The 25244-nt window shown below is 37.5% G+C and overlaps 1 protein-coding gene across 1 annotated transcript in view; it reads right to left on the minus strand.

Annotated features, from left to right (window-relative positions):
* The window catches only part of COL19A1 (collagen type XIX alpha 1 chain), a 169803-nt gene that overhangs the window by 27345 nt on the left and 117214 nt on the right, over positions 1 to 25244 (minus strand). The window contains exons 16-27 of the mRNA XM_066545914.1: positions 23047 to 23100; positions 15776 to 15829; positions 11284 to 11346; positions 10466 to 10510; positions 9484 to 9519; positions 8555 to 8590; positions 8393 to 8446; positions 6446 to 6499; positions 2421 to 2474; positions 1088 to 1177; positions 400 to 444; positions 200 to 277 (exon numbers count right to left, since the gene is read on the minus strand). Of these exons, the coding sequence (XP_066402011.1) occupies positions 200 to 277; positions 400 to 444; positions 1088 to 1177; positions 2421 to 2474; positions 6446 to 6499; positions 8393 to 8446; positions 8555 to 8590; positions 9484 to 9519; positions 10466 to 10510; positions 11284 to 11346; positions 15776 to 15829; positions 23047 to 23100 (663 nt within the window). The remainder of the gene's footprint in view (positions 1 to 199; positions 278 to 399; positions 445 to 1087; positions 1178 to 2420; positions 2475 to 6445; positions 6500 to 8392; positions 8447 to 8554; positions 8591 to 9483; positions 9520 to 10465; positions 10511 to 11283; positions 11347 to 15775; positions 15830 to 23046; positions 23101 to 25244) is intronic.

The raw sequence follows: 25244 nt of genomic DNA on the forward strand, positions 1-25244 counted from the left end.
TTACTATGAATGCCTCAGATGTTTGTGTCAACTTGCTGCATGTTTGAACTTAAACTGCACAGCAACCCTTGAAGCAAACTGGGAGGTGGGAGTCAGGCCAGAAGGGAGTTCATGGCTTTTCATTGTGCTTTGTTTGCCTATTGCAGTTGCTCAGTGATGAACAGCAAGAAGCCCAAATTCTGGGTGCTGATTTACTTACTGGTGATCCCTGAATGCCTATTCCAGGGGGCCCCATCTCCCCAGGTGCTCCCTGTACACCAGGTAGTCCTCTTTCTCCCTGTGAAAGGTACAAGGCTTTCCATCACAACAGCTCTGGAAATGCAAACTATCATATTATCTTTTAAAATAAAATAAAATTTTAACATATTTTTAGGAACAGAAATAATGTATTTGGCGTACCTTTGGACCCCTTGGACCTGGGTTTCCAGGAACACCAGTGGGACCCTAAAAGAAACCCAAAACAAAACAAAACAGGAAAAAAAACAAGACAAAAATCCAAATTATGTTTTCAAATCCAAGAGACTAGATGAATTTAATGGCCAAAATTAGCCAGCCCTTAGAAATAAACTATGACAAGTTTACATATTTTCCTTGTTAGTGCCAGTGTCACTAGGCTCATATGTGATACTTACACTATCTCTAGACTACACTAATAGACTAATAGACTAACACTATTTCTATATTTTAGTGCACTTATAATACCACTGTAAAATATATTTTGATTTTGAAATTGCAATAAGAAAAAAAACTTGCTTTGTGGATTTTAACAGGAAGTGACTAAGTTTAGATTAGTTACTAGGAAGAAATTCTTTACCATGAGGGTGGAGGCACTGGAACAGGCTGCTGAGAGAGGTTGTGGATGCCTCATCCCTGGAAGTGTTCAAGGCCAGGTTGGATGAGGCTTTGAACAACCTGCTCTAGTGAGAGATGTCCCCTGCCCATGGAAGGGGGTAGGAACTAGATGAACTTTAAATTACTTTCCAACACAAACCATTCTGTGATTTCTTTCATTGTACAGTGAGAATTCCTTCCCAGTTGCCCCTGCAGAAAATAAAGTCAGGAGAGACTTTTCAGATTATGGACTTACTGGTGTTCCAGGCAGACTTGGTCCAGGAGGCCCCATATCACCTTTTGGACCTGGATGTCCAGGTGGTCCCATAATTCCACCAGGGTCACCCTACAATATAAATTTGAATCACTAACTGAAATGTGAGGATTTTTCCCTATGAAAAATCTCTAAATATTATCAAGTTCATCATAGAAAGTGCCAGTACTTTGAAAAGATATAGAGAAGAAAAAATACCCTCAAATTTTCCTTCAAAAAGTTACAGAATTGGAGACATGGGTCATATAACCATCAGTAATAACCAGCACTCTCTTGGTTTTCCATGCTTGCAATGCATCTGATCTACATTTCTTGTTCCCCAGGCTCCTAATATGCAGGTTGTCATTAAACTCTGCCAACTAATTCATAACAGCAGCTGAAACAACAGCTGTCTCTCCCCAGCTATCAACCACTAGTGCTAAACCTGGGGTCTTCAGTGTATTCCACTTTACACCTCTGCTCTTATTTCAATACATGCAGTGTCTCTTGTTCCACATGGCTAAACTCTGCTGCTTGTGCAGTAAAATTGTGCCTTTTCTTATGCTGGCTCTTGTCTCTTGCAGGCTCCTGCAACATCCTCTGTGATTCCTTCTGAACCCACCACTTCCCATTTTGCAAGACGAGTACATTTTTGTCCTTGCTCCAGTTATTTTCTTTGCCTTTCTTTCAGCTCAATTCTTCAGACTGGAGTTTATTGGTCTCCCTTGTACCCACCCCACAGTGTATAAATACCACAACATATCCCATAGCTCAGAGCACACCTGTATATCCTCTTTTTCACCTTCTTTACATTTAGTATATACACACATAATTTTTAGTCCTTGCTGATGGAGCTGAATTCTAACTAAGGGATTTCTACACAGCAAAATACAATGTCCTAAGGAGATCCAGTCTTATTGTACATCTGAGCCAGTGTAGCTGCCCTAGAGCTCTGCCAAGAGGAATATGTCTGACTGTGAAGTGGGATTTTACACATTAGTCTGGGTAGGACACTACCCTGAAAAGGTTGTTCTGTAGTCAGGACCTGAAGTGACATTTCTGCACAGCCCAGATATAAGGGCACAGTCCAATCTCTTTGAAATATTACTTAAATTATTCATCTAAAGAGCAACTGGGTTGCCAAACTGGCCTGAACCATCTCCAAATGCAGAGATGTTTCTTCTCCAAGACACAGGGGGTTGCTGCTGGTACATTTTAAAATCACTTCACACAGCAGCCACACAGATGCACTATGGAAGAATGGAAGGTTTCTCTTGAAAAGAAAATTTAAAATGCTTGAACATATCAAGCTTAATGAAAAACACTTAAAACATACCTTGTCTCCTTTAATTCCTGGGTTTCCTGGTACCCCAGGATCTCCTGGTAAGCCCTGGAATCAATAAAAATATAACTGTACATTTGTATAGCTATTCCCTTAATGGTTATATAAAAACACAGATGAAAATCAGTTTACACTTCAATATTTACTGTGCATTAGGATTGACCCCAAATGTTAAAGACTATAAGTTAATGAATGCCTCCATAATTAAATATAGAAATCATTTTTCTTTAAGTTAAAATGTAATAATCAAGATTATTTTCTGGACCCTGCTAGGGAGAATTGCAGAGACCAAAACTTTTATTTCTTCTATTTCAAAGTAATTCCAAGTCTTGAAAATCAACTGTTTTTTCAAGGAAAGAAGTAGCACATAAAAGCTTGAATTTTAAGTAAGTGTCTCATCTCTTTTGCCCATGGAGGGCTGCATGATTTCCTGTACTAGTTAATTATTCAAACTGGTATCTTAAGAACCTTGATTAATTTCTATTCCTTACATTAGTTAATCCAACAATTCCTTTTAAATGTTATAGATATGTAATGGACAGTCAAACATTTTCAGTAAATAAAGTATGCTCCAGCCTTTCTTTTGTCTAAATCTTCTCATTTTTCACATTTTGATTTTAACTTCAGTATTTTCCCTTTTCCTTTTCATGAAGGATTTATATAAATGCAGAGAAATGAAGATAAATGAAGAAGATTAAGATCTAAATAGAAACTATTAAATAACAAGTAAGGCTTAATTGGGTTCTTTCACAATACTGCAACAAATACAGAAAACTTTTTCCATGACCCTTCAATGTTATTCAACCAACTATTTAGTCAAGCATTTTGTTAAGAATACCAGTAATTTTCACAGTAAAGGATAAAATTGCCCAAACTGAACAGTAAAATCTTAGTATGAAACTTAAGCTGGACAGAAAAATGAACTCTCTGAGAAAAAGACAAGGGAACACATATTGTTTTAATTTTTCTTCTCAGTGTAAAACACAGTTTTGTGCACACTGACATATGACAGATGACAACATTTTCATGCCAGTAGTGAATGTTCAGCAGCTGTGTTTGCTTTCTCTGCTGCATTCTGTACTTAATACAGACAGACAGCTACTTGTTTCACCCAGGCATCCAAACTAAAAGCATAGGAAAAAAAGTACCTAATGAAGAATATTCTGCTTATACCAACATAAAATCATTATGGAAATGAAAATTTATGCTTACTGATCATGGCCTACCCTATCCACTCTTGAGATTGGTATAAAATACATACAGCCTCTCCTCTCTCTTCTTTTCTAAGGATTTCCCCAGTTTTTTTTTTTAGTTGGGTCAAGCTGAAGTGGTTTCTTAGGAAAGAAAGAAGTAATCCTTATCTGCTAGATGACTACAAATTACATTTGACAATGTAATTTAATGTAAAACAACTTTTAAAACTTTCACAATTTTTATCATACTGCATAAAATGAATTATTATACTTTTTAATCTATAATGCTTCATCTTTAGAAGATAAAATAACAAGGAGCTTATAGCTAAGGACATTGTCTCTATAATACATTTAATGTACGTTTTTACATACTAGAATTGTGTGCACAGATAGGAGTCTTCAGGATCATCTATATTTAGGACTTACATATATTATAATTAGTATTTATCTGTTTATAGTGTTCTTTTGATCAAAGATCCATCAGAACACCACTTTCAAAAGTAGCAACTATGAACTCAAGTGGGATGATGGCAACACAAGCAAGAGAGAAATGAGTATTTTGTTATCTTTCACAGTAGGATTGGTGATTTATACATAAAAAGAAGCACAGCAGTTAAGGCTTACAAACGTTTAAATAGATGATAAGTAAATCAGACACAACTGAAAAAAACATATGCCTCAACTGAGTAGGAAAGTGAGATATAATAAGATTGTCAATAAGTAAGACAGTAGAAAATGACTACATGCAAATTTAAATACTGGTGGTTTTCTCCCTTGTCAAGGGCTGAAGATGCTGTATTCTACTGGTCTCCTTGCTTATATCCCTAAGACTTTTAATAGGTCACCAAATAAATCCTGCCAGTTCTGTACCACTCAGAAGGGTATTTTAATCTTAATAAAGTATATGGCTTAAAAGTCTGTTCAAAATAAGAATCTTCTTCCACAATGTAGGCTCAGGGCATGTGTGGAAAGTCCTAAGGCAAAATGCAGCAACACCATCTTCTAGACGCTTCTGCTGGTAGAAAAAAACTAAAAACCAAAACCACACACACAGAGTAATGATTGAAATCCCAGTCCTTTTTAAGTGAGTGGCTGAACTACTAGGTTAAAGTCAAGATTTTTATGGTCTGCTTTTCTTAATCCACTTCTCAGATCTAACCACTCTTACCTCCAAAATGCTATTTAAAACCATTTTATGTCTTATGGAAGAAGGGAGGTACAAAAACCAAGAAGAGGGGGTAGGTGCCACTTGCTAGGTTATGTGACACCACTAGTGTTGTGGACTGAAACACAGGGAATTAGGCAGAAAATAGTTGTCTGCACACTGAAGGAGGGATTATGCCCTCTTAATAATTTGCAAGGGAGACAGGCAGCCACTGGCCCAGGAGAGGCTTCTGCTCTCTGTGGGTATCAAATCAAATGCCCAGGGCACTTTCAAGTTTAGTATAATGGTGATTAATAGTTGAAGATGTTTCTTAGAGAATTCAGACTGGATTGAGATTTTACTCTTGTTCTTCCCAGAGGCACAAGGGTTACAAGTGTGCTGATCTTGGGGTAGGTGCCTACCAGTTTGAGAAATCCCAACCAGATGAGAGACCCACCTGGCTGCTGCCCAGTGGCATAATTGTTACAGGGACACTAAAACCCCCGTGGAGACCCTCATCACCTTGCCCAATCAGCTGGCAGATTGAATGAATGTGGAGCACCCAAAAGCACAATGACTACAGGAACATTCCAGCTCTGCTGAGAAGTACCACTGCTTGACACTCCCAATCCTCCAGTGTCACACCCACAAGCACACTACATTTCTGGGAGCCTGTTGCAGTGAGATTTCCTGTTTCACCCATCCCAACCTCTCAGGGGTGCCAATCTTTCCCCTCCCCCTTTGCCCTCCTGCTAAGAGCTGCCCATCAATCTTAACATTCCAGCAAGGGCATCGTGTGGTTGGCAGAAGTTCAAAAGATGCCCCTCAGGTCTGGGCTCATTGGCCTGTCCAAGTGTCTTTATCCCTTGAGCCTTCCCCTCCTCACACCTGGTTGGCCCTCACCTGTCCCTTCCCCTCCCCCTGTCCCCGGGGCTTAAAAGGAGACGAGACCATGCAGTCGGGATTCTTTTGGGAGCTGTTAAAAGATTCAGAGGTCTACCACCCTAAAATAAAACTCTGGATTAAGACTCTACGATAGAACCCGCTCTTTTCACCATCGCCTGAACCTTTTCCACCAGAGGTAAACTGAGTTCCTATTTTGCCTGGATTTGTTCTGAGTGCCCAGCTGCAGCATCCAGCCGGCCAAGGGTATCTCTGAGGTGAAACACCACAGCTGCCACCTTTGGTCCAGCAGCAAGGGCCAGACGAAGCCAGGCACGTCCCACCTGGAAACATTGTGATTAATATTCTATAGGAGCCTTGCCCAGTAACATCTGTGCTGGTAACTGTGAGCAGCTGCACAACACAAACCAAGAGAACTTGCTGCTTAACCATCCTAGCCAAGCAATGATCTCCCAGATGGAATGGGAAGCCAGGACCCAATGAACATAATGCTAACAGGGGAACAAGTGAGAGAAAATCAGGATGGGTAAAAGCTCTCATTTCAGTGACCCCAATACCCAGATCCACTCCAGGCTGTCAAACAGTGTCAGAAGCACGATATAGATGGTTTAGTGAAACTCAAGATAATGGCCTGTTGAGGGAGGCATCCCATCCTACTGTGCTTCAACCCCTGATAGCTACAGTAGCACTCACAAAAGGAGCAGCTATGGTGGCACTGCTTTACTGGCTAACTGTGCACACACCACAGCTTACAGCTGGAGAAATGGCACAATACATACAGCTTCTCCTGGCAGTCCTCTGGGTCCAACAGGTCCTGGAGGGCCTTGCAGTCCCTATGAAATGATATAATACACACCTGAGGTAAAAGTCAATCAACTACTGTAATATGGTGTAAAGCATTCTTATATGTAAATATATTAAAACATCAGGCATTAAGAATTGTCTTCCACATGGAGTAAGAAGTACAGAGTTTGCTCATTCTCCCTTACTCTAACATTTAGTTCTGTAAGTCTTGTGGACTGATATGTACAAAATCCAAAGTATGTATATAAAGCAAATACAAGTAAATACAAAGGGAATACCTAAAGGGAAAGCATAAAAAAATAACAGATCAAGATTTCAAGAATCATTTTTAGGACAACAATTTTGAGGCTTCTATAACCACATCCATTCTCACTGGGTCTTCTTTTCATGATCTAAAAATTAAGATACTATCCAACATGAATACTATTGGGTGGCAGTTAGATTTAATATTTCTAATTCTACCTGTGTTTGATACAATTCAAGGCATCATGAGAGATTCTCAAGAATGTTTGTGCTTCAGTTACTTTTTTCACAGAATCACACAATTGTAGAATGGGTGAAGTTGGAAGCAACCACAGTGGTTTATCTGGCTCAACCTTCCTGCCCAAGCAGGGTCATTCTAGAGCACATTGCAGTTTCTTCCAGTGAGGGAGACTCCACAACCTCCCTGAGCAATTTGTTCCATTGTTCAGTCACCCACAGAGTAAAGAAGTTCTTCCTCATGTTCAGGTGGAATTTCCTGTGCATCAATTTCTGCCCATTGCCTCTTGTTCTATTGCTTGGCACCATCGGTAAGAGCCTGGAAACCTCATCACCACTTACAAACAGTGATGAGGTCTCCTTGTTTTCTCAAGGCTGAACAAGTCCAGCTCCCTCAGTCTTTCCATGTAAGGGAGATGCTCCAAGCCCTTAATCATCTTTGCTCTCCACTGGACCTGCTCCAGGAACTCCATGTCTCTCTTCTACTGAGGAGCCCAGAACTGGACACAGCACTCCAGATGTGCCTCACCAGGGCTGAATAGAAGGGCAAGATCACCTGCCTCATCCTGCTGACCATGCTTTTCCTAATGCACCCCAGGATAACATTGGCCTTCTTGCCCACAAGAGCACTGCTGGCTCGTGGTGTTGTCCACCAGGATCTGCAGGTCCTTCTCCAAAGAGCTGCTTTCCAGGTGCAGGACCCTGCACTTTCCTCTGTTGAGTTTCAGACAGTTCTCTGCCCATCTCTCAAACCTTCATGGTCCCTCTGAAGGGCTGCACAGCCCTCTGGGGTATTGGTCGCTCCTCCCAGATTTTGTGTTGTAGAGAACTTGCTGAGGATGCCTCTGTTCCTTCATCCAAATCCTTGGTGAACCAACTAAACAAGACTGGGCCCCGTACTGAACCCTGGTGGACACCACCAGTGACAGGCCTCCAGCTAGACCCTGTGCCATGATTATGAGCCTCTGGTGTCTGCTCTTCAGCCTGCTCTGAATCCACCTCACTGTCCACTCATGCAGTCCACACTTCCTGAGGTTTGCCTGTGAGGATAGACTCAAAGGCCATGACTGCTGTAACATTACCTGCTGCCTCACAGGACTAAACAAAGGAGCTGCTCAAGTACAGGCAGTGGTTGCTCCTTGCCTCACTAAGCATACAGAGAATTCACCCAGCTACCAGAGGATTTCTGATTGCAAAATGGGTGCTCATATTCTCAAGTGACAAAATAACACCTGTGTGTTTCTTGAATAACCTTTCTGTGTGACACTGAGAGCAACAAGAGCTTCATGTAAAACATAAATTTTATGTAAAATAGCCATGATCCATATAAGTAATTTGCATTCTTTGCCCATTAATACTAGCTAAACAGTTGATAGCTTCAGAGTCCTGTTATATAACAGCATAGAATGCAATTGTTATTGGATGAAATAACTTTCACTTACCTTTGATCCTGGATTTCCAATAAGACCAGGTGGTCCAGGATCTCCCATTTCACCCTAATGATTTTGTTTGAGAAAACAAAAAAATTCAAGTTTACTGCTATGTCTCTCAGTATCAGCTATGTATACTGACAACATATACAGTATGTACAAGTCCAAAAATACCTTATTTCCTTTTGATCCCTCCATTCCAGTCTCTCCCTGAAAATAGTAAATGCAACTATAAGAAGTTAGAAATTTAAGTAGGATCAAATAAGAACTTAATTTGCTACCTTAAAATATTGTTATGCAGTTTGCAGACATAAATATTGAGAAAATATAAAATAATTTCTGATGCCTTTTGCAAACTCTGAAAGACATAGCAACCTAATTTTTTCTGCAAGTTTTCCCAATGTTTTAAAGGAAAAATGTTTGAAAAGACTACATTTCCTTAGCAGCATTTCCAGTCTATCCTTCACCACTACATCTCTTCTGGTAACCAATATTCACCTCCAAACCCACATATTATTACAGTAGGACTTATTCTGATTATTATAATATGTTAAAAATATCTCAGTAACCTTGAGTTTTATATTTAAAAGCACAACTAGTTTTTGTCAAATATCGTAAGAGAGGACAAAAAAATTAATTACAAATATGGAACATAGGTAAAGAGAGTCTTACAGAAAGAGTGTTCTGAAAATTTGTCTCAAAATAAGAAAAAAGTTATGCACACATTAAACAGCTGTATGAGAACAGCCTGATGTTAAATGCCACACTAGCCACATCAAAACAGTACAGATCAGGTCACATAAAACTTTCTGGAAAAGCTGAAAGAAAGAACCTTCAGGGAATAAAAAAAAGCTTGTGCTCTAAACTCAGTTAATGGACAGTAGTAGCAACAGAAATGCTGAAAATCAGGGCACCTCTGTTTTTTTTTATAACCTGGGAGACCTTGATGGACATGTAAGAAGGAGACAATACATATGCTATTCCACATAATCCCTGCATCTAGTGAATGTCTACAAAGAAAAGAATTACAGAATGAATACGGTGTGACAGTAATCTCAAATGTTTCACATTATTCACAGCAGTTCAAAACATGCTACACTTACTGGGTCTCCTTTGTCCCCTTTTTCAGAAGGCTCTCCCTAAGGAAAAGTAGAACAGAGGTTAACAGATTTATTTAAAATGTTAAATAGCACATATGTCTAGTTTTGCTGAAGAGTCCTGGAAAATGTGGCTATTTTAAAACTGTCTAAAATACAAATATATGTATTAGAAAAGTTTACTTGAGAGATGATGTTGATTTAATGCCAAGGCCATGACATTTGTGATTCCCTCAAGCAGGAGCACAAGGGAGGGTCAAGAACATGAACTAAAGAGAGTAATCACGCATCCAAATCTGAAAAATTCTCAAACTTAGATGCTTTATAACACACAAAATCATAAATCTGTTGTATCAATGGAGTAAAAATACTGTTTCTGCCTGCATGAAAACTATAAAGGAATATAAAGGTATGACCAAAGAAATCAAGAAGCCTCATAGCTGAATGGGAAAACACCTATTAATCAGTAGAACTATGTACAGCACACGTTCCTAGAAAAGCAAAATACAGTTCTGTTCCCAAGTAGTAATACCTCCTGAATCATACTGTAAAATTTATGCTTAAACTAAAATATACTAAATTAGAATGTTAATCTGTAAATTTTAATAATTTAAAGCTTCTTGTTTATTCATGTAGATATTGAAGATCATAACTTGAAAAAGTATGACTGTCACCTAATTAATGAGGCAGCCTCTGATCATAAACATATATAAAAATAATTTTAAACTGGTATTAAGTAAAAGTCTGAATGCTTTTAAAGCTAAAGGCTTTGTGAGATGGTAAAACAGGGATATTTACTTGCCTATGTAAATACCCTCCAATAAGGGGCTTGAATAAAGTACTAAGGACATTTAGAGATGGACAACTTTTCCCATACCCAAATATTTTGTCTTGATCTCCTGTATATTTTACAAGATTTCATTCAAAATCAGTACATTGCATCAACTTCTAGTAAACACATGAGCACAGAAGTAAGGAATTAACTCACCTTTTCTCCTTTTGCACCAGTCATTCCCAATTCTCCTTTTTGACCCTTTTAACAAAATTAATTATATTTAAAATCTTTGTATTCTGGCAAATGTAAATAACCCCCTCCTCTTCTTTAAATGTACTTTTTTCTGTACGGGCCACAAAATCTTAACGATTATTATAATGGAAATCCAGCTTAAACATCTGCAAATGAATTTAAATGGCTGTTTTCTACAGAAGATCTGCAGGCTTCTCAATAAAATGTTGTCAGTTCTGTCACATATCCAGAGCTCTTGTCTATTCTCTTAAAAGTTTGAAAGGCATGCAATTGTTAAAATATCAGTGAGCTGTTTATACAGGACAGATAACTGTAAACAATAAAGCGTGGACTAAGAATTAGATTTCCATGTAATTTTTAGAGGCTGTCTATGAGTATTTTTGGTATAGAAAGCCTCATCATTACATAGAAACTGCTTTAAATATTCATTATTTACTATCCAAAATATTTTCTGAATTTCAACTTTTTCAGAGTCTTTCCCACATAACTGTCAGGGCAGCTCATTTGACTTCTCAGATGGCATTATAGAAACCATACATAATTCCTTCAGCATTTCTCCTTTCTATTTATACTAAATGAGAAAGAATCACATGTTGCCTCTGCAGGATAACACGATGACTTGGATATTGGTCTACACAGATCAAAGTGCCAGTCATGTCAAAAATCTATTCCTTCAAAGCCCATTGGGATAAATCAAATAAAATGCACTGTGTTGAGGGTGGCAGGGAGAGGTTGGGTAGGCCCTTTGAAACTTCTCCAAATTCATCCCAAATGCTTACAACATCTCCTTTCTGGCCTTTAAGTCCAGGGGTCCCAAGTACTCCCAGTAGTCTTGTGTCACTCTGGAAAGAAATATCAGCACAAAGATTAGAAAATGCCACCATTTACTTCCAGTAACAACTTGTTTACCATAACAATTTATTTTAATTATCCAGTTGTAAATTCAGAAGTCCTAATTTACCACTAGAAAGGGAATAATAATAAATGCCTATGCAGTACAAGTAGGTAATGTGTTGCAGAACACATCCTTTATCGCGCATTCACACTCCTGCCACACTAGCAGAAAATGAACAAAAGCATAAAAGGGAAATGTCTATGTTGACTATTGCTATGCAAATCTATGATTTTTTAAAGTTCAACACAAATAACATATTTTTATGCTCATTGTTACAATGCATTTCTCAAGTATGTTAGAAAAGAAGAAAACCCCCAACTTCTATGGAAAAGAACCACAAGCTTTTTACTTTTGAGTACCATGAAATGTAAAAAACCATAGAACTAATTTAAGTCTACTACAGTAGTAAGACAAAGGAGAGGGAACAGGCTCCTCACATTGCTTCTCAAGGAAGAGAGACTTAAGGACTAGATGGTTCAGGTTCTATACTTGCTCAGCTGTTACTGCACTGCATTTATTTACTCTTCTGTACAAGGTAGAGACACAATAAAACACAAAGCAAATGGTTTCCTTTTCACAAAGTCAGATGTCCTAAGGGGAACATGTTTCTCTGCAATGACAATGGAAAAAAAAGCAAAACCCAATAACCCTGAAAAATGAGCTCCTGTCAAGAGCCAGGGAATCCCAATCCTAGAACACATGCCACTGGGGTGAGCAGGAACCCTGAGTAAGCCAGCTCACCTTGCCATATCCCTGTTTCCAAAACTCTAAAATGGGAAAATATCATAATGAAAAAACGTGCCATTTACACTGTGTTAATATTTTCAAAGATAGTAATTGAATACAAATTGAAAAAAATCAATAATTATCTTAGAAATGCTAATTTCCTGATGGATTCTCCTTGGTGGTTAGGGTTTGTAACACTGTGAGCATACTAATTATCAAAATCACCTTCAGAACAAGATGCAGATACCCAGATACCTGAGTACTGATGAGAAGTAGCTGACTACCACTGGGCTGAGAATCCAGGTGTCTGTTACTGTGAGTGCACTACAAATTATGATTTATACTCAGTTGTGTTTTTTTTTTTTTTTGGTAAATATGAAGGAAAAAAAAGGGGAAAAGGCTTTTAGACCAAAAAATTACCCTTATATTCTTTGCATTTTTATAGGTAATTTGCTCTTTAAAACCAAATGTTGGTAAAATACACCAAAGCAAAAAAAATAGCAAGTTAATACTGAATTATCCCATAATAGTCTAAAACTACTACAAATTATAGTGATTCCGAACATTTTCTGAACAGATTATGTTATAGTTTCAATTTCTTTGGGTTTTGGTTTAATTTTCTATTTTTATGTGTTGGAGAACAATGTTGATTAAACTGATTTACATGCCCTTTCCAAAGATATTTAGAAGCAAGTTTGGCTAAATGACCTTATATCTACATATGGAAAACTGGTAAGTAGGAAGGATGACAAACAGAGGCCTTGAAAACCCAAGCAAGGGATAACAGAGGTCTGAGAGTATAAAAATGCAAATAATGAGGCATTGTGTATCCATCTCTGAAGGAATGTAACATACAGGGCAGAATTAGTGTCTTGGCAAAAAGAGGAGAACAAAATGCGTTTATTGAACACATGCAAAGCATCTGATTCATGCTGAAAATGCAAAAGACATAACAAGAAGGAATATAAAACCAGTCACCTATAAAAACAGGCACACAGGAAGAATGAGGGCAGCAATGCTCCAGCACTGTCTCCCACCCCATTAAGGATCAATGCTACTCCTTATCCTCGGCAGGTTCCTCTCACCTTCATTAAGGGAAGACTGCTGATCTTGGTTTGCTGTTCAGCACAATTTGCTGCTGCAATCAGCAATTGTATTTATAGTGCTCTTTCACTATAAATCAAGGATCAAGTAAATTATGCTTTTAAAGGGTTGCACTCCAGCCTCCTTAAAAATCACTCTGATAAAGTGATTGATGCTGACCCAGAAAAATCCTGCTTGCAATAAATTATTTAAATACATTGTGCAATTACCAATACATATTACAGCAATCAGAAAATTTGCAAATAATCTGATAAGAAGCAGAGAAATAGAAAAACAGAAAAAACATTGTTAATTATGATGGGCCTTAAGAGCCACCACATTTCTTGATATAATTTTGTCATGGTTCCTAGAAATACTAAAACAAAGAAGCCATACTAATATTCTTAGGATAAAAAAAAAAAGGTGTGAAAATACTTTTAACAAGTAAAATGTAGTCAATACCTAAACACTTTAAACACCCAACTGAAAGAATACCTTGTGACATCCTTGAGAACTTGGATAAAATGATGGAAGATGACACCACCATTCCCTGTGCTGTAGGGAACCTCAAAAACCTCAGAGTATCACTCAAAAATAATTTCACTAATGGTAACTGAGGCACAGTGCAAATTCAGTACTGGAATGTGATAGACTGCTTGATGTCTCCAAGGTGCTGTGGACAAAATCAGCTTCTGTCACAGTATGAAACAGCATGGAGAAAAGACAAGTTACTGGTGCATACATCTGCCTAAGTGCATCAATGGCAAACCAGAGAAGCTGTTCTTTTCTTTGAAGACCTCTTTGTCTTGTCATTGATGGGAATATCTCAATCCCATCCTAAAATGTATAGGAATTAATAGGTTTGTTGTTGGAGACTTAAGCTGCCTCTAAAAGTCAACTTTAACTAAAAGTTTGCATATTTAGAACCTTCTACTTGCATCAGAAAGCCAACTCCTCTTTCATCTGGAATCAAACAGCATTTCCTTGTTGAACAGTTAATTGCTTATGAAAGAGTCATTAAAATCTTCAAACTAGACAGCTGAAGTAAGAAGAAAGTTGATAAGCTATCCAGGATTTAAAAGATAATTAATTTATAGACCCATACCAGCTGGTCTACATTTTTTCCAGAAGATTGTTAATTAGGAAATATTAGCCACCTTAAGATTACTTAGAGCATTATAAGAAACACGATTTTTGGAGACAGAGGTGTGTAATTTCCTGGAGATCATCACTGTTTGTATTTTCTCTTGCAGAATTAACCCTAAAAAGACTATCAGGATTAAAGAGACTGATAAGGCAGAGGTGGGGAATGAGTTACAAAAAATATGATTTACAAAAAATATGGTATCAATAGAGAAAACGTTGCTGGTACCAGTGAAAGCTTTTTGGCAGGAAAAAGAAACTGGTAAGGAAACCAAACGTGAAAGCCAAAATATGTAAAACTTCAACACATATACATGAAGCAGGAGACCAAATACAGAAACTAAGTCTCTAGGCATAAAAAATGCTCTATGCTTAACTCCTAATACATGCTTCTAAGGTGATATACTGATTTGGGATGGATTAAATATCATAATTAATATCAAAGAAATCACTTCAGTGATAAAAGCAGCTGGAAAGGTACGTTTGACATGAATTTAACTCCAGAATCCCTGCTCAAGGAAAGATTTTAGCACTCATTTGGGAATGCTAAATCAGAAAAATATCCTGAATACATGTGCATTCTATTCATGTATAGTTAATGCATTCTAATATTAAAATAAATTGATTTCCTCCAGGCTTGACCTGCATGACTTAAGTTGTGATACACACATTAACCACTGTACTAGGGAAATAATGTTGTAATAGTGCATCTGGAATTTTTGAACAAAATGGTTTTCTGATCAGAGAGGTTACATACTCCCAAATCAATTAAGCAAACTTCTCCATTCTCATACAATGGCAGATACTACCACAGCTTAAATGACTTGAAATAGCTGCACTAAGAATGTAAAAGCTCTGTCAAGTTGAACTCAGTCCTATGCAATTTTTAGTCTTTTAAGTTCTTTTAGCTTTTGTAATTGACACAGTATTTTTATTAGTCCGTAATACAAACATAAGGACAATTCTCATGTCCTTATGGACTGCTGGCAGATATTTTTTAAATTATGCCTCCTTGTCTTTCTATTTTACTCTTAGAATCATGACAGAGTTGGTCAAGAAAGTAATGTCAAATTCAGTTTAAAGCAATTAAGTTTAGAAATGGGGAGCCGGTGCTTCACACTAACAGCCAGGTGGTCCCCACATTTCCTTTCTGAGTTTCACCAGTCAAAAACAAGTAAGCAGAAGATGGATGGGAGGCAAGACACATGGCAGCAAGATTGATGACAAGGTAGAAATGTGACGGGAGTGTGGATTGAAACTTGTAAAGTGATGCAGAAAGGGGGCAGGAAAGAAACTACCTTTTGAATTAATTTGGAATTAGGTTTGGAAAGTGGTTTGGAATGAGGAGTCAAAACTTTAATCATTTCTCCCTTAGATACTACTTAGTCATAAACCCACACAGACACCAAATCAAATCTCCATACCTCATTATAATGCTTGTTCAATGAATCCAGGATTCCTTTTAGTCCAGATGGGCCCTATATGGAAAAATATGCATCAGAAGGTCATTTTAATTTAACAAATTTTATATTTGTTTGCATATCTTTTTTTAAAAAGCAGTGGAGAAGTAAAGGTTTTTTTTTTTTTTTGGAGTGTACAGTAAATTATCTTCTGTAACTTCATTATTTCTTTTTTCTGGCACAGAGGGAGAAGAAAGTTAATTTTTAAATCTCAGAATTTTGAAAACCAGCAACTTATTTTCAAGTGAACTGGTCATTCAGAGCAGGCAGCAATTAAATCCATATCTATTTTAATACAAGTCCCTTCTGGTATGAACAATATTCTTGTTCTGCAGCATTTTAAAGCTCTTTCCACTAACTCGAAGCACAAGTTTTGATGTAGAAGCAGCTCCTAGTGTGAGTGAACAACTAGGTGTTTAACCTGGGAGTACAGTAAGTGAAATTGAGGAAAGCAAGAATTCTCCAGAATATTAACTTTCTAGTTTTATTAGCATTGCAAGTTTTTACTTAAACACACGTTTCATCAAGAAATTAAACACTGTAAAAGGAACTTCCTGATCAAATTAACATTTAGGATAGAAACACTGAAAAATGTGCTTGGGAAAAAGCATTTTTGGACATTAAATCTGCCCATTTTTAGGCATATTCTGCCAAAAAGCATGGCCTCAATGAGATTTTCAAGTTTGATAGATGGAGCAGAACACAGAAAGTACCGTCAGTTCTTAAGACTCAATTAGATTTACAAATTAGTGTAGCTACTCTCTTTGAGTTGAAGCTTTCACATAAAGCAATATGAACACCAACAACTCATGATGGCTGTAAGAAACATTTGACTGTATTAATAAGATTACAAAATATTCAAGTAAGTAATTTAGCCTGATTGACCTGGATGTAATACAAACTGGGTGCAAAAGCAACTCTCCTCCTCTGGGGCTTTTATAATTACAATTTATCCTCTGCAGCTTTTGTCTTAGTATGGATACTAGGAAAACTTGGAGGCCACTTGAAACATCTCAGGTATTTCACTCCCTCCTTCTTCCCTAAATTGGAAGAGACAAAAGTGTCTTCCTGTTATTTCAAAGTGAATTGTCACTTCAAATTTATGTTAAAAATAAGATCAATATGGTCATGATGTCTTCACTAAGATCTCACTCCACTCTGATTTCTGACATTAAGGGCAGAATTTTTACTTTGCTATCCATAATAAAGCCGGCAATTCAGAACTGGGACTGAAGCAGAATGACACTACCTAGACATCTCAACATCAACACTGTAAACCTGCTGTACTGAACCCTTTAACCCAGGATTCCTGGAGAAATCTGAAATCCTGCAAAGAGTCAAAAATAAGAACTTACTCTCCCTTTGCATTTGACATCATGTATCATGCTTCTTTTACAGTTTTTCCACAGCTGAAACTGCTGCAGACACACAACCCAGGAAGAAATTAATGCTGCCATCAACCCCAGAATCTCAGATATTATTTGTACATAAATAAATAATTTTTGACAGGATGAAAAGTACATTGGCATAGTTTTGAAAAACAAGCATATCCTCAAAAATCCCCAGAATGTCTCATGACTAAGACAGTCAAGGAGAACTTTAGGCATTTTGGTTGCATTCTTGACTATGCCACAGCCTTTGTGTTACCAGTTTAGTATTTCAGTTTTCCAAAAATTGATATAAATTTAATAATTTTTTATTTCTATAATTTCTTCAATAATAAAAAACTAGTAAAACAAGTGTACAACAACAGAAGATATTTTTATTCAAGACTTTTTCCCAAATCACAGTCTCTTTTCTTCCACAGTTTCACTACACTAATATAGTTGCAGCGTCTACTCTGAAGTCTCTACAGACTAAAAAACCCCAGCAGCATTGGTTTGAATGTGGAGAAACAATGAAATTAACAACAGTTGAAGAATTATTGTACCAGAAGTTTCTAGCTTTTGAATGAGAATTTTGCACATCTGCCACTTTTAAGCTCACTTGAGCAGGGTTTCCTTTTTTTTCTAATATCAAGTTGTGTAATTGAGAGAAGCGAAGCACACAGAGTAGAGTTGTATGAATAAGAAAAGAACTGAAAATGTGTCCTGATTGTTTCCCAAAATTGCAAACAGGTTTCAGATGTTATTTCTACAGACAAGGCAGGAATAGAAACACAGGTGCTTAAAGGGAAATAGCTCCAAACTGTGAAATTACTGGGGTTTACAACATATTTTCCTCCCTTAACTTTTATAGTTCACCTGCATTTCTGTAAAGATGAGACTGTTGACAAAATCTACACAATCTCACAGTCCATGCATAAAATGGGTAACAAGTAAATTGTTGGTTGCATCTCAAAAATAGGCCATTTCAGAGAACACAGTCTGCAAGTGACTCAGTGCAGTTACTTTATCCCTGTATTTCACTTTGGTGTCTGCCCATTAAAATAAGACCCTGTTTTTCTGTTTATTTTAATGCAAAACCTCATGAAACTCATCAGGGCAGATGTACAATATTGCATAACTATTCCAACCAGCAAATGGAAAGAATGATGAAAACATGATGTCTCTCACAATAGGACATAAGAAAGAAATTACATTTTGATATGGATAAAAAAAACTTTATGCATAGAAACAAGCAATATGACCAACCTTTGCCTGTCTTTCCCACACTCTAATGGAAGTGTTTCCAATATTCTTCTAAGAAGTAGCTGAAAGTCCAGGAAAACCAGAAATGCTACTGACAATTTTCACTTATCATTGCTTTGATTTCTTCTTTATTGTAATTAAGTGATAACATTCACTCACTCCTAAAATATTGGTAGAGGGATGACAATATTTCCTGAGGCAGAGGAAATGAAATTTCCAAGGTGAACTGCTGGCTACTTAAGATAACTAGTTTGGGGGCACTGACATATGTATTGAATCACAACAGCAAAAGTGTATGTAATTAAATGAAGAAGTTCAAGTGAACTCCTCTACTGCATCCCATGCAATGCAGAAAAAATGAAACCCTGTTTTAATTTAAAAATTTAGGGAGTAACACAAAGCTCGTCTTCCAAGCAAACATATTGAGAAGATAAAAAATATGAAGTTCAGCCTCTTGCAAAGGTAAATGATAAACTGAATGATGAGCTTCAAAAGCTATAGCAATGTGAAATGAATCAATTATATCTATTGGTTGAAAACAATAGCTTAGCTTTGGATGTATCAGTTTAAGGGAATGAATAATTGTGATTACAGTTTCCTAGCCAGTCTGCCATAGGTAGAAACATTGGATAAGATTGTGTTTGGCCAGAACAGGCCACCCTCATGCTTCTAACCTTTACAAACCAGCACTGATAACATTTCACTTCTGCTAAAGAATAATTGGGCAGAAGTCAGACTCATCTCAAAGAATTTTTTTTATACTTGTGCAAGTCTGTAGCACAACTGTAGCTTATCACTCTTGATTTTAAAAACAAGCTAACTCACTAAAATGGGAGCTATTAAGAAATGGAATTGCTCCAGTCATAACAGTTCCAGTAGAGACAGAGAAAATTAGGATGGGAAAGATAAAGTTAACTCTCAATAGAGAAATGAGTAAAACTCCTTTTTTCTGTTCTCTAGCCCATCTATGTAAACAGCTATACCTGATGATTCATTTCAAGGCAAAAATAAATAATCAATAAACCCCCAACCTCAACAGTGACAGACATCAGGGACCCCATCCTGTGTTGCTGAATCCTATGGAATTTTAGTTAGCAGCTATGGCAGAAGAAAACAACCAGCTCAGTTCTGCACTCTGATCAAAATGCTGGTTTTACAACCTTAAAGCATCCTATTATCATAGTAATTCTTTTTGTTTCATAAAATCAGCATTTCAATTTCAGTGAAGAGCCATGCTGAGCAGGGTAACAGCATGTGACAGTCTCTCTTTCAGAAGACTTTAGAAGAAAATGGAAGTAGGCAAATACATAAAATACATTTGAAGGGTACAGAGATATTGATTTTACCATCACAATTTTCAGAATGCTTGTGAGAGCAAAGTGAACAGTGTGTTTAACAGAAGATTTTCACTGCTATCCAGGAGCTTTTAAAGTGGAGAAAAGGTCAAAAAGCACTAGAGGGAGCTGCTGCTCCACTTGGATTCTTGTATTCAGCACAAATTGCTACTCGCTGGATTGAGACGGGTGTGAGCTCTCATCTCGGCTCTCCTGAACTGAAATAACAGGACAGTATTCAAAACCAAGAGCAGACATCAAGGATGCATACTACCAATTCCAAACCAGAAGGGAATCAAAGAACACCTTAAAAGTCTATTATATGTAATAGACTTTAAACTAATACAAAGGAGGAATATATTCCATAAGTTTACAAAAATATTTTTTATAGCTGATCACTAAAATTCCTCTTTGACTCCTTGCCTTCTGTGGGCACGGGACTTGTTCCAAAGAGAAAAAAAATAAAAGAAAGGATAAGGAAAAAAAATTACACAAAAGAAATGATATCTGGAAGAAATTTCATAGGAAGTCCCACTTTAACTGAACAGTTTCATTACCAGATGCCAATCAATCTATGTTTCTGACAGTGATAAAGGTTTTTAACCAAAGCTATGCAGATGATGTTAAGGGACTAGAAACTTACACCAAGGATTAATTTTACTGAAAAAAGTCCCCAGAAATTAGGTTAGGAAAAAAAAAGAAGAAAGATGAGATATTGGGAGAAGGTTAGAAAAGTCTAAAATGCTGCCATGCTACAAGTAGATTTTTGACTGTTAGCAGGTGCTTTTACACTCCTGTCACATGAAAGTACAGCATGTATGCTGATGGCAATTTTTGTAACTTTCCAGTTTTCTTTAATTTTACCCCAATCTTTTCCCACAAATCCCTGTATGTGCACATTGTTATTAGGATTGTCCTTTATAATAACTACCCTGACTATTGTATTTTCTTATCACCATTTTTGTGTTTTTGTTTTTTTTTTTTTTTTTTCTGTCAGTACTGAGCACTTGACTGCTCTAATATATAAATGAAATACTTAACATAATGGCATAAACTGATAAATAAATTGGGTAAACTTATTGATTTCAAACATACACTTCATGCTGTAGCTACCCTAACAATTAATGACTGAATCTCCTTTTTCTCAAAAACAAATTTCCTATATTTTTGAACATCAGCCAAAACCCATTTTTTTTATGCTGGAGAGTCTAATTTTTACATATTCAGTCAATCTGTTAACCACTCTGCACCCTGTGTAGGCCAAAGTTATGACAGCAAGCACCCTGCAGGTGTGAGTGCTCTGTTGCACTTTAGGAAAGCCAAAGTAAGGGCTAACAATGCATCCATGTGCATGAAGAAGCTGCTTACTATTAGGAGAGAAGGGTCCCTGGAAGCACAGCAAAACTGAATATAGTTTGAGCCTTGAGAAAGAGAGGGGGAATGATGGATCCTCTTGAAGTCTTTTTGGTGTATACAAGCTGTGGCACTTGAAGTATGGGGATCCTGCCAATTCATGTTAGCAGGCATTACTGCTTTTAGAGTATGCCTTTTCTATGTGTTATCTTTTCAGCCTTGGAAGAGGAACACAAAATGGTGGTATAGCTGTATTCAAAGCAAGGAGTGCATCAAGAGAATTATACCAGAAACAAATACTTTAAACCAATATTTAGGCCATGGCTGTTTAAGGAATGCTTCTCTGTATGTAGTACTAGGCTACAGTACCCAATACAGAGCTCCTTGTAGTGACGTTGCCATGCTGACAAAGTTGAGCTTTCTACTTGCTGTAAGAAAATCTGAGCTACATTTCAGTAATAGAAGTGCAATTTAGCTTCCTCTCAAGATTTCTGGTATATCTGTCAAGGATCATACATCTTCACAAGCCTGACCTGCCAGCAAATCTAGGATGGCAGAAATCTGTAACGCAGAAACAGCTTTTCACTAGCTCACAAAAAGCTAAGTAGATTAGGTCTAACATTGACCTCTGCTATGGTTTGCTTTTTTATCCTTTAAAGGTTATATTTACCACTTGTATTAAGAAAGATTCTGCATCAGTCCTTTCCTCTGTTTGGCCTCCTGCAATCTGCAATACCATTTCAGCATTAGGACTGTGCAGAGGACTCAAACAAGCAAGGCTTCATTCAGTATGACGGTATGCAGGGGAAAAGAGTGAAAGGGAGGGATTTTTAACTGATTTTATGTAGGATAAATGAATTTCATCATAAATGCCTCTTTCTGAAAGCATTTTGCAAGAAAAAATTATTTATGAAATGTATGCAGCTTTTGTTTTGGCTGAGGGTAGATGACATCTGTTTCATTTTAGTCATTGCATCCCATGCAGCAGTGCATTATTCTCTGCTCTACATATAAGACCAGGTTGAAACATTGGAATCAAATGTTCAGATACATAAACCACTAGCCTTTATCCAGGTAAGCAAAAGAAGGAATGATAATGTTTTTTGTTTTATATTAAGAATGTAAAGCAGCAGAAGCTTACTTAATCCACAAATAGCTGTTTTGCATTTGTGCATGACAGCGTTTTTACAATACAATGTACAGAGAATTTTACAAATATGACCAAGTCTTCCCCTAACAAAAAAGGGCTGCTTTCATTGAAGACTAATATACATTCATACCTGACTTGAATTTTAAATCCTTTGTCTTTTTTTAAAAAAATAGAGAAGAAAAAGAAAATCCCAAACCTCTTAGATCTGAGCTAAACCCTTTAGTTCTCCATATTACAAATCCTTTCATAAAGTCATGTATTTCTTAATCTGTTTAATTCTTCAGTCAACTCATTTGAACTACAGCTGAGTGCTCATTCCAGTGCTGGGTATAATCCTCCCCATCATTCAGACAGTTGGCACATGCTTCACACAGTCCTTCATCTTTCAAATTACCCCTCTGAGACAGAAATTATCCCTTCTACAGAGCATCACGCATTTTGCAAAGGGAATGAAAGCACAGTATTCACAGCTAGCATACATGGCCAGTCTTTGAAATGCCAATTTCTGCTTCCTCTGCTGAAGTTTCCATCTTGTTCTTTCCCTCCTGCACAGTCGCTCCTACTTGTGGACCCAGTCCTTTTATTTATGCTGCAACAAAAGGCTACCAGTAGTAGGTGTTTGATACAGCAGAGTACACACAGATTAATTATTTTTAACTATAATTATGATCCAGTAACCTGCTATAAAAGAGTTAACAAAGTCCAGAGGAGTTTGTCCAGGCCAAAGGACAGAGTGAAAATTTCCCATTCCCCTCATTAGTTACTCACAGGAGGTCCTGGTGGCCCCGGTTTTCCTGGAAGGCCTGGTTTGCCTCGTCTGCCCTGGAAACAAAAATATTACAACAGACATTTATAAATGGTGTGGTTAGGGACTGATTTGGAATAAGAATTTTAAGAAAAGATTTGTTGCCTTATGTATTAGCAGAAAAACCCCAACAAACAAACTAAAAAAACCAAACCAAAAAAACCCAACAAAATCCATCCAAAATGAATACTCTGTATCAGTCACTGCAATACTATCTGAGTAGTTCTAGGATTGCTTTTAATAGTTATAACAAACTATGTTTGTATCTCCATCCCAGTAACAATGTCACATTTTAAAGCTTTGTCTCAAATATGAGTGCACATTGATAGGGTAATTAACAAAGTACCTTGATGAGGTGTAAAGAAATTACATTTGTATGAATACACCAGAGCTTGGGATGTAAAACTGCTGCAGCACAGTCAGTACATATGTGCAACATAACCCTATTAACAAACACACATACCTTCTTCTCTGGGATGTGATAATGAGCACAAAAGCCAGAGATTTATTTGCAAAAACAACTCACCTTCTTTGTGCAATTACTACCATCTGTGTATATATAATGCACATGCAAAATCATTTGCATTAAAACATAAAGTCCATAAAAGTCTACTTAAGGGAGACTTTGCACTCAGTTTCTAAAAAACACATGCATATGTAACTATTACAATTTTTTAGTACAGAGTTTGCTTGAACAACTGTTTTCTTATATGCTTTTTTATAGGAAGATCAACATAAAAATGGAAGTAATTTACAGGAATTAACATCTTTATTGCCAAGCTGAAATCTGATGCACATTTTTTAGAAACAACAGCTGAGAACAACTAATATCTAGGTGCAAATGGCAAAGAAAAAAAGTGTTATATCCATTAAGAGTAAACTTTTCCTTTGCATATGGCAAATGTAAATTGATGTTAAGCATTAGGGGGGTGTCCTGGTGAAAACTTGGCTTAAAAAGTGAAAAAAATAAAATTCTGGCTGATGGTTCACAATTAACATATAGGGATACTTCAGTAAGCTATGCTCCTTACTACTAAGTCTGCTTCTGTAGTTTCCTAAATAACAGTGTCACACAGACTGCAGAAGTATTCTCAGGAGCAGAAAGAAATCCAGGTTTGCTATTTCCAGGTGAGAGCCCTGATCTGTAGGAAAGCACTGTCATGCTGTGCATTTCATTAATCTTGATCTGTGCTGAGGGGATGTCAGTAAGGGTGGAAAATCCCTCTCCCTCCCACCCTGCAGCTCTCCAGGACGAGAGAAGCCAGGGACTCTCCTGGGAGTGGTAGGTATCTCAAGCCCTTCAAGCTGAAAAAGAAACAGAACCAAGATTGTGTGGATGTGTTTCAGCCGTTGGGTTGTGCCGCACAACATGTACACTGCCACCACGGTCTTATCAACATCCTCAGCCAGTCAGAGTGAAACAAAACCACCTCAGCATTTTTGGAGTGCCAAATTCCTGGGTCTTAACTAGCTGAGACATATGTCATGTGCTGAGCTGTTTAATCCCACCAGTACTTGCACATGCAGAGCTCTAACTGGGGCAGCTAAGGGTAAATTTTTAGAACAAAAATACAGTCCTAGGTGCCTAGGCTGGGCTCAAGGCTCTACTGGCCCTTACTACCCACCCCCAGCACAGCCTCTGCTGTGCTGGCAACACTGTCCCTGCAGCCCCAGGACCAGCTAGGGCTGGCAGCTCAGCTGGGCTAAGGTGGAGCAGGTTTTGACTTTGGTCAGCTCCCTGATGCTGTTCACCAAGCAGCTGAGGAGCTCGCCTGGCCTGCCAGGGCACTGCACCAGGGCACACATGCACAAGCACAGGGGGCTGCAGGAGCTACATCTGTACTCTTGGACTCATCTCTACTCCGCAAATACAGGTGGAAACTGATATTTCCTGACTTAAAGAAAAAAAACAAACAGTAAACTTCCCTTAGAAAGAAGGAAAAACAGACGGAGAGGTAATAATGTAATAAACAATGATAAATTACTTCATACTTTTAAAATAGTCCCTCCAAGTTATAATGATCTACAGTGTTGACTTCTTGAAGCACCTTCCTTTTCCTGTTTGAACTTATCTAAAGTATCCTGAGGATGACACTTCAAGTCACAGCAGTCTAAACAAAGTATCAAGGAAGTGTCAGGAAGAAGAAGACAGGGCTTTGAC

This window comes from Molothrus aeneus, chromosome 3, assembly GCF_037042795.1.
Source record: "Molothrus aeneus isolate 106 chromosome 3, BPBGC_Maene_1.0, whole genome shotgun sequence".
Classification (NCBI taxonomy): Eukaryota; Metazoa; Chordata; class Aves; order Passeriformes; family Icteridae; genus Molothrus; species Molothrus aeneus.